This window comes from Poecilia reticulata, chromosome 18 (genome assembly GCF_904066995.2).
Source record: "Poecilia reticulata chromosome 18, P_reticulata-male-v2, whole genome shotgun sequence".
Taxonomy (NCBI): domain Eukaryota; kingdom Metazoa; phylum Chordata; class Actinopteri; order Cyprinodontiformes; family Poeciliidae; genus Poecilia; species Poecilia reticulata.
The window spans coordinates 19,212,597-19,225,452 of record NC_088847.1 but is presented as its reverse complement, the minus strand read 5'-3'; the positions used below and the strand labels follow the sequence as shown (position 1 = coordinate 19,225,452).

At 37.6% G+C, this 12,856-nt stretch overlaps 1 protein-coding gene and 1 long non-coding RNA gene across 7 annotated transcripts in view; one reads left to right on the top strand and one right to left on the bottom strand.

Moving 5' to 3' along the window:
* Positions 1-12,856, bottom strand: part of LOC145548537 (uncharacterized) — a 96,473-nt gene that overhangs the window by 56,571 nt on the left and 27,046 nt on the right. For 2 of the 4 annotated variants that reach the window (XR_014084548.1, XR_014084546.1), the window contains exon 3: positions 11,866-12,183. The exons of the other annotated variants lie outside the window; for them this stretch is intronic. This is a non-coding gene — a long non-coding RNA (uncharacterized LOC145548537). Of the gene's footprint in view, positions 1-11,865; positions 12,184-12,856 lie in introns of those variants that run through there. 4 annotated transcript variants of the gene reach the window in all.
* LOC103480746 (sodium/calcium exchanger 1-like) overlaps positions 1-12,856 on the top strand; it is a 111,461-nt gene that overhangs the window by 73,210 nt on the left and 25,395 nt on the right. For all 3 annotated transcript variants that reach the window (XM_008435908.3, XM_008435909.3, XM_081599062.1), the window contains exons 12-13: positions 9,162-9,268; positions 12,515-12,639. In XM_008435908.3, the coding sequence (XP_008434130.1) occupies positions 9,162-9,268; positions 12,515-12,639 (232 nt within the window). The remainder of the gene's footprint in view (positions 1-9,161; positions 9,269-12,514; positions 12,640-12,856) is intronic.

Below are 12,856 nucleotides of genomic sequence, written 5' to 3'. Positions count from 1 at the left end.
TCTTCTCTTTCTGCTCCAAAACCATGAATCTCCGTCTCAACTCCTCTGGGATTCGGGGTCGTAGGTCAGGCATGATTTGACTTTTTAAGATGCTAATTAGCCACTCCCAGGTGTAAAAACAGCACCATGTTGCCACGGTTGTCGAAACAGTCTGAAAGCAAAAAAAAAAAAGCTACAGCAGACATCCTTCCAGCTGCAGAGCCAGAAGGAACAGTTGTCCAAATACGCAATAATTCAACCCAAATCAGAACCACAACAGGACACCGGATCACTAATTAAAAACTATCTAGGTGGCTCAAACACAGCCCCGATGCCTCAGACTGGACCTTCAAACAAAACAAAGAAATAAGTCAATGATCCCGTTTCTCTTTAATGATCGCTGATGCTGGACTCGTTTCCGCAAGTTCACGAGCATCAGGGATAAAAACGAGACATGGGAGGACGCAGCGTTTTCAATTAGGACGCGGAACCACACAGACGAGCAGCGCTTCCTTTTCATTCTCTCCTGACGAAAACCATAATCACATCAGAGGAATATTTCCTCCAAAACTGGAGCAGAAACAACATCTGCGGATCGCTTCCCTCTGCGTCACCCCCCGTGAACAGTCGCATGTCATGTTTTCCTCCTCGGCGGCTGAACATCGCCGGCCTCGTTCGTGCGGATGAAGCTGATTGGATGTGATGTGCAGAGGAGGGAGAGGTGCGGAGCGGGAAGGAGCTGTGAGGGCGGATGATGATCAGGGGAGAAATGAAAGCGTGTTAGCGCCGCGCCGCCTCATTCGGCCGTCGCCGCTTCATGACCGCATGGCTGATATCTGCTCCACTTCCTCTCTGCTGTAAACTTCGTACTCTGAGCATTTATAATCAAGTTTAATCACTCGGACTTGTTCCTACCTACATCACCGCCTCCCTGGTTCCGTTTTGATATATTTTTCATACAGCATCTCTTCGCTTTCTCCATAATTTAATCCTCAACACCTTTCTGTCTCAATAAGCAATAAATCAATTAATACCGTGATAAATTAAAACAAGTTCAATTATTTCCATTTGCATGATTCATTATTTCCCTCTTTCTACCAAAAACTGGATGATAAAAGTCTTCAGTGCTTTGGTCTCATCTAGCTCCTTCATAATTCATTTGTTTTATTTATTTTGGGTATTTAAAATGTCTTCCAGTTCCAGTGTTAAACTATAAGTTAAAGTTTATTGATCTTTGAGAATATGTTCTTGCATTTTTATGCCGTATTTATATTCCTTGAAAAAGGTCTCAAAACGACAATATTATCGTTTATCGCGATAACTTCTGGGAAAGTTTATCGTCCAGAAAACTTTATTGTAGTGACAGGACTCGTCATCGTGTCCATTATTCTCTCACCTTTTTCCTTTATTTCATTTTCTTAGAACTGAAGAAAAGTAACTAATTAGGATTAGAGTTCATAAACTATATTTGTTTTTCTTTACATTGTTTATTTCTGCTGGTTTTACTTGATAATAACTGGATCCAAATGTAAATGCGCCAAGATTTCCTCTCTCACCTTTTCTTTTGACGGTCTTTTGTCCGTCCTCAAACTAGCCGTCTCTATTTCCCAGTCCACATCTGAGGTGTAACTTTATTACTCAGCACAGCTGGAGACGACTTATCAGGAGCGGTCATGTGGGTGACAAAGTGTGCGAGTTGTACAGCTCCTCATTATGGATCTGTGATGAGGAGAGGGAATATCTTCCCCTTTAAGAGCTTTGTATCTCTCTCTCTCTGCTGGCTTCTCTCCAAAGGTTTTGTTTGTGCTGCTTTCAATCAGAGAGGATCAGCAGAAACATGGCTGCCGCAGCAAAAGCCTGATTCAGACCCTCACAGCCTCGATCTGAAACCGTCTTCGCATTATTTAAAAACAGCCGAGGCTGAAATGTGTGTATTAGAACCGTAGTAGTTAGAGAAAAAGGAGGATTTTATGTTTTGCAAAAAAACTTCAAATTTTCTTGAATTTTTAAAAAAAATTATTTTCTGAGCCTGGAAAGTCAAAAATGTATAGAAAAAAAAAATCAGAAAGGGAATTTCTTAGTTCCTTGAAACTAAGAAACTAAGTTTCAAGGAAGACACAAGTGGCTTGAGTTTGACACATGTGTCTCAGGTCATTGTGGACGTCTGTCCATCCGGACAGTCTTATTAAATCTCTGTAATCTCCAAACCCAAAATCCTCCTACATTTGCACCTCACTGATACTTTCCCATTTAAATACTGGTATACGCTTAGTTTTCTAAGATATTTTACTCTTTTTGACTATATTTAGGTCACTTTTACCTTAATAATAACAATAATTTAGATGATGTCCTAGCAGATAAAAACCTTTAATCTGCAAAAGGTCGTGTTTTCTTTTTACCATGACTGCAGCGTATTATTTGCCGTCTTTGTTCCAGTTTTGCTGATCAATTTTTCCACTTCCCATCTCTTCATTATTCACTTTATTAAGGCAGTAAACTAGACGTGCTGCATTGTTTTTGAAGTATCGCTCTTAAATCTTTTTTACAGCCCAGGTTTTCATCAGAAGGAGAATAAAGCAGGCACATAAATCAACCTTTACTCAAGGAAATTACTGGCTGGTTTTAGCAGCTCCCATAGATGCCCCGTTTGAAAATGCTGTTTCTTATTAACATTTAAAACAACGCGTCTGACGGCTGCAAATCAAAACGCAGAACTGGACCCAGAGGAGCCTGGGAAGGAAAGAGATTAAAGATAAAGACGTAAGCAGAGGTTTCGTCCATTAGGTAATGCAACGAGGTCCCAACTTAATCAAATCAGGCTGTCGCTCAGTCATTCGCTTAGCAACAAACTTTAGCGCAACAATCCAACTACAAGGACAACTTCTCCATTCCACTAAATTAAAAATCCTGTCCGGAGCTGCTAGTGAGCAATACCTTCCTTTGCTCTGGGTTTTTAACTCCATTTCTGGCAGCAGCGGTGTGTTCACCGAACCTGGCGGAGTATGTCGGTGCGTCTGTGTTTGGTGTCAGACTGTTGACAGGCCGAGGCGTTGAGCCTGACAAAAGAACTTTCCAGGGAGCAGATGTCAAAAAGTAACAAGGCAGAAACACGAGGAAGATGAGACGGCGAGAGGGGCGAAGGTAAAGGCTGGAGAGAAGCGAGGATTCTGAGAAATTATTAATGACGCCGAGCGTTATGATGCCCTATATTCTCCAAATCGATTGAAAGGCAGCCGACGCCACAAGGCGGAGGCGCTCCTACTGAGGTCCAAGTGCAACTCTTTAAAGACATTTCGTTTTTTTATACAAGCTTAGTTTGGATAAATAAATGTTACAACTCTGCAAAATACAAATACTTAAGGAAATTTGAAAATATCACAGGGTAATTATATGTTATAGGAAGACATGGTTCTAAGAAAGGCCAGTATTATTTCTGTTGTTTCTCAAATGTTTGGACCCTTTATCCCTGATTAGTGACTTTATTTGCTGAAGTTGTTGGAATGTAAACCAGTAAAGACGGCAGTGGTTACAGCAGGGGCGTCAAAAAAACCCAACCTGAAGTCAAGCTGGTGAAGTAGCCCAATTTAACTGATTTAACCAATTAATCGTTAACTTAATTGATTATTTCCACAATCGATTCATCACAGGTAATCGTTTCATCCCCAAAACCAAAGCTGTGCAGAATATGCAATTAGTGGCCACTTTATTAGCAGCCTCTTGTCATTTTTTGTTGCCTTTGAAAACGTTCGTATCGCTTCATGAAATAGATTCATTGAAAACAGTCTGGCGTTGCTGCACCTCCATGATGATCTGCATCGCTAAAAACAAACTGCAGCAGAGCCTTTCTGGTGCGATTTAAACAAATGACCTGTCAGCTCTGGAAGCCAATAGACTGGAGCAAGAAAAAGAGACTTTGGCGTCAGCAGCAGTGGTGGGACGAGTTTTCTGTGCAGAAGATCATGTTTTAAAGAGGCCGAGAAGGGACTTCTGCTGATTCTGCATCGCTAGGTAATAAAATATATACATTTTCTGAGATTTATTTTAGGAATAGATCTGGAAGACATTAATGAAGATTGATTGTACTGTCCAAAACAAACCGAATCTTCTCAACCTTCAAGTAAACCAAAGGTTTTGATGCTAAACCGTTATTTACTTAATTAGACGATGCATCAAATGTATTTTTAGAGGATATTTAAGTTTCTCTGCTCAAACGGCTCTGATGTCAAGCCTCTCTATGTCTGAGATCAACCATAATCCTCAGTGGTGATAGTGAGGAGATAATCTGCTAAATCCCTCAAATCCTAAATTCTGAATAATTCCTGGAAGCGCTGTGAGTGATCAACATATTATTTTCCAGCGCCTCAATAAAAATGGGACACACTGACCAATTAGCTCATGAACCCAGAAGTCATCTGTACTTTCATTTTAAAACAACAACCTGCTCCCACTTGAATTCAGTAGCTTTTGTCAATCCTTTAATTGGCAAGAAACGCCCAGAAAAACAAGAACGAAGAGTTAAAACTAAAACCAGCAGCTGCTTCTGTTCAGGCTCACAGCAGATTAAAACACAGATACGGGTTACTGCACTTACTCAATTACATTTACTGTAGTAACATTTGTATTTGTACTACACTGTACTTTCTACTTTTACTTGAGTAAAATTTCTGTTTTAGCCAAAACGTCACCAGAAACAGACACACAGCTGCAGTTTTGGTTACAATTTCATGAGTTTTTTATTTAAAGAAACTAATTTGGAAAATTTAGTTTTGCCTGAATTTGTGAATTTTTGTTACTTAATTGGATTATTGTCATATTCGTCCTTAAAATACCAAAATTTCCACTTAACTATATATTTTGGTCCGTCTAATTATGTAATTTTTAATAGTTGAACAATTGATAATTTGATCAGTTACTCAATACTTTTTTTACTCTTACTCGAGTTTAATTTTCAGCTACTCTACTCAGCTCTGTTAACAAATGAAAGGTTGAACTTTTTGCTCTTGTTCAGAAGCATAATTATATATTTCATGTTTTCGCCGACATGTCAGTTTTCCCAGCCGTTCTTGGACCGGATTCAATTGGATCCAATTGGACTTTTGCCCAAGCAGCCATTTAACCCAGGAGTCCACATCGACATCCACAACGCTGAAGGCTTTAACACCGTTTATGTTGCACATGCATCATTAACAGCGGTGCTGCGTATAAAATGCATGCATTTGTGTATTTATTTCTGCAAAGTAAAGAGCAGAGAAGTGGGAATAGACGTAAACAAGAGCTTCCTGCTTATATATTAGTGTGTTTTCCATGCAGTTTGCTCCGCTGGGTGAATAATGTTTGCAATCGCCCAGGTGTTGAGTGGGAGCCGTGTTTTCATGCTTACCTGCTTGTGTGCTGTAAGCTGAACTGTTTGTATGTAGATGTTCAGGTCAGCGTGCAGCGACGGCTGCCTGCTCATATAAACACGACAATGAAGTAAATACAGGGAAGTTTGTGCATTCATGCCGTTATATAATTTGTTTTGCTGTGTCTGCAGTCACCGTGTGCCGTATTAAGGACAAGCTTGGGTGTTGGACCACTTGGGGTAAAATAAGGACACCCTGGTCTGGTTATAAGGATGGATTTGATGGGTTTTGAGGTTTTGACTCTTAGCTGTAACAGACATCGCTCAGATTAAAGATCCAATCAATGAATTATGAAGTGAATGTCCTCAGAAAAACATCGTTTGTTTGTTTGTTTGTCCCCCTGAATGAGCTCGGTGTGTAGTGAGTCGTAACGCTCATTTCTCAGCAGGAACGGCGTGTTAGTCATGCTCGTCTTCAGGCGTCATTTGTTCACTTCCTGTCTCTCAATATCTGCTTTATATTTTACTAAAAATATTATTTAAAAATAAAAAAGTTTAGTTTTTATCTCTCCTGTTTTCTTCAAATCATACTTCTGGATAATTGCTCATAAATCCTCATTAGCTTGTACTGTAGACACATTTCCCTGGTAGGGAAGAAAATATTGGAAACAGAAACGGTATGACATCAAAAATGCACAATAATCTATAATTAAGTGTCTTTGAGTGTCCTAAAAAGTGTCATTAAGTTTGATATATTATTATTATGCAATGCATCCAGTTAATGCAATAAAATCAACTTTGGATCAAATTACTTCAACAGCAGCATAACCTACTCAGGAAATGAAGCTAAAGAGAAAACTTTGGAATTATGAATTTTAGAAATACCTGATTTATCAATTAAATCACATTCAATAAATACAACTATCACACCTCTCCTCAACATTGTATTAATACGTCTCTAAACTCAAAGACATTTCTGATCAAATTAAACCCGTCATTGCAAAATCTTTTAGCTCTAGTGAAAAAATGTAAAGCTGAGATAATTAAATGTATCAGTTTTTATAGAAGTCATCTTATAAAAGATTTCAAGATGATTTCATCCTCCACACACTTTAGTAGCTCAGGCTAACTAGCTAATTAAGCTAGCAAGAAACTAAAGTCAAAACTTTGATTAGCACAAAAAAGCCACAGGTTTATCATAGAATGTATTGTTTAAATATAAGGTTTTGTTTACAAGGAAAGGCTAGTGCTTCTTAGTAATGAATGTGGAATTTGCTAGCTGAAGCTAACTGCCGAATTAAGCTAGCATTAGCTTAAAGTCAAAACTAATTAGTGATGGCTTTTTAGCTACATGTTTTATTTCAGAAAAGGGTTTTTTAATCATTCAAATAAGATTTTGTGATTAGTACAAACCTGATGTATTTAATGTTGGGTTAATGTGTCCATCTTTGTGAACAATAAAAGTAATTCTTGGAGTGTGATTAAGCTGTGGGAGTTCTTGCAGCAGCAGAACCGAGCCACAAAATATTCAGAGATTTCCAAACAAAGACCGGCTTTAACAAATTTTTATAGATTTGGACTTTAAAAATCAGGAGAAAAGAATGGTAATTGGTCGACTCCTAGAAAAATCTGACTTCAGAAAGATTCAAATAGTCAACAGCACCCAGTCGGTGTTGCTCATGTTTCTTACTTTATATCCCACTTTTCAGAAACGCCATAAACCAATTTTCAAGTTTTGCACCAAGACTTTCTCTCCAGACTCAATCAGTTTAATCCTTTTCAAACTGCAACAAAATTTATCACAGGAAGCTATAAACAAAAACAAACCAGTCCAGTACTAATCTAATTACATCCAGTCTAATTCAATCAATTCTGAATACAAAAGTGAAAAATCTGATTCCATAATTTTTAAATTGACATTTAGTAAAAGCTATTTCTCCAGTGAAGTCAGTAAGTGGATTTCATTAAATATTAATTTTTTCATTTTGATTCTTCCTTCAAACTTTTTTTTTCTGTCTACAGAAGAATAAAATTATGAAGTCACTCAATATTAATTGTAAAACAACTAAATATTGCATTTAGAAACTCTTATACCAAACTTTTTCTAAACACTGATATGTTTTTCCATACAAAATGTACGAGTCATCACATCGTATGATGAGGTATAGAGTTTCACTAGATTTATTACCGTTTATTTTTATTATGATTCATAATTACAGCTACTGCTAATAAAAAACAACAGTTATGGTTCTGAGAGAGTTAGAACGTTGCATATGACAAATTAAGGGATTCCTAAAACAGACCAGTACGCAGTAAATATTTTTTAATTGATTTTTTTCAGTAAAAAAAAATCTCTGGATACATTTTATTTTACCTTTGTTAAAACTCGGTTATAAAAAGGCAAATACTTTGTAAGAAAATTATGTTGGTAATAATTTTACCCTGTTTACAAATTAAAACTCTCCAAATTTGTATCATTTTTTAATTGCAGTTGGGGGCCGCAAAAAAAATCAGTCCAAAGGCCACAGATGGCCCGCAGGCCACACTTTGGACACCCCTTTTTTACATCAACTACGAGATATTTCTCATCTTTTAAAGTATTCAGAAGTTTTCCCAGCTTCGTTGAGATAGTTTTTTTGTCTCTAGACTCTTTTACCTCTCCTAACCAAAGCCTATTTAGAGCTTTAGAGTGAAGATATCAAGAAACTGTCTGGTGGAGGGAAACGGAGACAGAAATGACCCTGCAGGCTCTAAAAAGTGAAAAAAAAAAAGATGTCAAATATGATGAATTAAAATGAGCTTAATGATTTTAAACAAATGAATAATGAATTGTAACAGCTCTTAAATTATTTTCTATTCAGATGTAAGAGTCCTTTTACTGTGAGCATAAAGATTTTGGACTGTCGCAAAACACAAAACATTGATTTAATTGCTTGATGAATTAAAATGAGCTTAATGATTTCCATCATTTTGATTATTAATCATTTTGAAGAGCCATTTTGTTTACAGAAACATAATCCATTTTATTTATGTTTTGGTTGTGTGTGGGTTTTTATTTACATTTGTTTGTCGTGTTTTATTTTGGAATAATGTCTTCCAGCTCTACTGTGTAGAGAGAAAACTTGCATTGTTATGCCTTAAGCAATAGATTATATGAAAGTGGTCTCAAAATACAACAATATTATCGTTTATCGCAATAACTTCCGGGGCAATTTATCGCCCAGCAAAATTTGTTACAGTGGCAGATTTAGTTGTGGCTTTTTCACTTTGTTGGCCCTTCTGGGCCTCCGTAGAAACCAAACATTTGGGGTTTTTCTTCATCCATATTTCCGTACAGATCCCATTTACGTCTCACCAGCTGGGATATTGCTGCCGCTGTGGTTGGAGTTACTTTTTTGCCCATCTTCACAGCTCTCTCTTTTTTCCCCCACTCTACTTTTTAAGGTTGGGTTTCTGCACACGTTTTTCCCAAAAGTTCTTTGCGCAGCGTTTTAGTCTTGGCCTCAGGGTGACTCTAAATTGAATGCACATCACAATGGCTGCTGAGCTGAGCATCGCCATGCACCGCAGCTTCAGAAAATAATCTTTCAGGACCCGGGAGTCAGATATTAGCATACTCAGTACACAGTATGGAACTGTCAACATGAACCTGAGCCTTCAGTCTTTTCTGTAAAGCGACCTAATGGCTGCTAAACCAGAGACAATTAGATTATATTCTTAATTATTACTTAAAGTTGTGTGATCTGAAGAGACCTCTGGCTGCTTCTCAACTTCTAATAATGCTGAGGGCATAATTAACATGCATTCACTGAACGTGCTTTTTCTGTCCTCTCATTAACAGGAAGGTCATTGAGGTGAAAATTATTGACGATGAAGAGTATGAGAAGAACAAAACCTTCACCATTGAGCTTGGAGAGCCGGTTCTGCTGGAGATCGGACAGAAACATGGTGGGTCTGCTTCTCTGTCTGCTTTATGCTGAAATAATAAAAGTGGTTTTTTAAGCAAGGAGCAAATTTATCACTTCGAAACCCTTTATTGATTATCTGAACTCTGATTAATTTCGGAAACTTTGTGTTTTAACGCATGGCAGAGATGGGTTGGACAAGATTTAACATTTTTAAATAAAGAGGGGAGTTTTTTAGTTGTTTTAGTGTCCATATGTGTTTATTCCTGCACTGGATTCACAAAGCAGATATCACTAAATACACACAGACTCAAACATCCTGACCAAGTCAGCCACATGCAGGCAGTTTTAATGTGTGAAAGACAGAAAATAATTATTTTTCACTGTAATTAATTTATCTACAGATGAAAAACAAGTTAAAAATGTTAGATGTGTTCCTATGAACCTTTATTAGTTTCAAAGGTTGCAATTTCAAAATTAGCAAGTATTAAACATACTTTTTCACTAAGCCTATATTTCTGCAATAATTTAAAAAATTTTTTTAGTCTGATGTAACTAAATCAAGTCTAAATGATTAATTTAAATGCATTATGGTAGATCTGCCGTCTAGTTTATGTTACGTGTACCCACATTCAGCTAATTGCTCCTCGGAGGTTTTCACAAAACCTCTTCCATTCGGTGCATTACTGAGCCTCTAGACCCGACTGTGAAAAGAAGGCTGCTTCCTAAAATGTAGTTTTATTTACCTTGTAAGAGTTTATTACAGTACAGTAATACCACTGTCAAAAATCTATCAGCTTTCATAAAACATGTTTTTGGCCATAAAGCATCACTTTAAGCTAAAGCTACACATGCTGCAGATGTAGGGAAGTTAAATTACTGATATAAAATGTGTCATTCACTTAGCTCAGACACAAAAAAGTTAATTTTGATGACAATTATTGTCAGTAAACATGCTGTAAAGGTTTCAATTAATTTATGCGTTTAGTCACAAATATTGTGAATGTGGGGGATTTAAATTACTGATATAAAATTCATCATTCATTTAGCTCAGACACAAGAAAAGCTGATTTTGATGCCAATTATTGTGGGTAAACATGCAGCAAAAGATTGAACTAATTGACGTGTTTAATCACAATAAGCAGATATTTTGCGCTGACAGAGGGGAATGTAGAAAGGGCAAATAATAATAATCATAAAAACATTTTCTTACCAGAGAAACTTGATGCTGAACACACAAACCCAAGACGCTCACTACATCATATTTCTATGTTTCCAGTAAGAACCACAACATTCATTCAAAAATATAAAAGTTAGAAAGGCGTTGTTTTGCTTCTGTTGTTCCAAACAGCACATTGTTAAAGTTTTATTTAATTAAGCTACTTTGAGAAACAATAAGACGTTAGATTATGACACATTAATGAGTCATACGAGATTATTTTTAACTTTCTAGCTCTAAAATGAGTGGAAATGTGCTTTTTATGTTCTACACTTATCACCATTATATCTTTAAAATATTTCCAGTTGAGTTTTACACGTAGCATCAATTAAGCACACCACAGAGTGAGCATGGCGGTAGAGTCTTCCTCTGGTGGATTACAGGTTCACAGTCAAGATGTTGGACAAGAAGGAGCAACAGCCTGGGGCGCGTTTCATTACAGGGGAATATAATTAGTTTTACAACACGGCTAAAGAACACGCAGTCTGACATTTAAACACGCCACACGCTTACTGTAACACATGCTCCGCTTTTCAATTAGAGCAGGAAGACACAGATAGCAGCTCCGGCAGCGATTGTGCAGCCTGAGCGAGGACACGGGCGTTGTGAAGGAGCCGAGCGGCTAACGATGCGACAGGTGGTAACGAGGTGATAGGAAGGTTGGAGAATGCTGAAAGTGCGCGTCCGTTTGTTTCTGCAGTGAAAAGCCTTCCTGAACAGCCTGGGTTTCCCATGAGGGATATGACAGCCAATAATAAAACTCATCTTCCCTCTGCAGACTTCATGCTTTTCAGTGATAATTCCCACTGCAGCGAATAAATTAAGGATGGTGAAAAGACTGAATAATACATGAAACGTCTTCAGCTGCTGCGTAAAATCGGACAAATCGCAAGAATATTTGACAAGACAGCAAAGCAGAGCTTGACAGTTTAATGCCAATCAGTAGCTTGACTAACTTGCTGGTTTTTGGAAATAGTTTCTCAGTTTTCTAGGATATTTTTTGTCCAGTAATGAAATGTTCAGAAAGGAAACTAATAACAGAGAAAGACACCTTGTGGTATCATGAGGTTTGCATGATTTAGGACAGGGGTTTCCACACAGCATCAGCTTCTGGTCAGAGAAAAAAAACACCTTTTGCAAAAACCCAACACAATGTGACAACATATGTAAAGAAACATTGACTCTTGGGAAAAAAAAAAAAAAGTCAATAATTATTACTTTAATTTAGCGTAAATGATGCCTCATACTGTCTGATTTTAGTTTCCTGTGAATATGTTTTGTTTTTTGCAGCAGTGTCCTCCACAGCAGGGCTACTAAACTGTTCCTTCAGTCGTTTTCTTGTCAAAAACTTTTCAGGTTCAGGTTTACTCAAGTCACAGCATGTATATATGTGTAAGAGTTTTATTTTAACATTATAAATGTGAAGTTCGTCAAAATTTGTTTATTTATTCTTTGAATTTATCTTGTTTAGTGAACAAGTTGTTTCTCCAGACATTTAGTGGTGTATTAAGTTCTGTTACTCAGCTCCTGGCAGTTGGTGGTTACCATAGTAACCAGTAACTGACAGCTTGACAGCTCCGCCCCCTTTTTTTCTGTTGCCGTCAGTAACTGTGGGGCAGAAGCTTCTGGACTAAAGTTGACCACCAACTTGAGTTCCTCTTTTCTTAGAATAAATACAGTGAACCTGAGTGAGTCTGTCGTGAAGCAGTCGTCCTGAGACAAACACAGAAAGGCTACATCTATAAAAAAAAGACATCAAGTATAAGAAACGTTTAAAAAGAGAGAGACAATACAATGTGCGAGAACATCAAATATAAGTCCAAAAGAGAAATCACTGCATCTTCCATTTCATGCTAGCTAGTGATGCTAGCTTTAGGTACAAAGCATCTTCATAAACTTGACTCGCATCCAATCAGAGAGATGAGCATGGCAAATAAACTACTTTAACTTATAGTTTATCCTAAAGACTGAAAAACATTACATTTTATAATAAAAATATAATTAAAAAAATTATGTTTTAAAGCAGAACATGTTGACTGCTGCTGACCTATGACCCCGCTGTTCACCCAGGTGACTCCAACGAGAACAAACCGCTGGTGGGAGCGGAGGAGGAAGAGGTGGCCAAGATGGGCTGCCCCAGTCTGGGTGAACACACCCAACTGGAGGTGATCATCGAAGAGTCCTACGAGTTTAAGGTGAGTGTGCGCTGGGATTAGCCTTTGTAGCCAAACTATGCAGGACAGTGTAAAAGTATTCATACTGCTTTGACTTAATGCGACTTAACAACACAAAGTCCTGCAACATGGTGAAGTGGAAGAGGAGTGAGCATTTGTATCTGACGTTTACTCCGATGGCCTTAATAAAATCCTGTGTAACCCTTCAGAAGTCACCCAGTTTGACCTCAGCATGAAT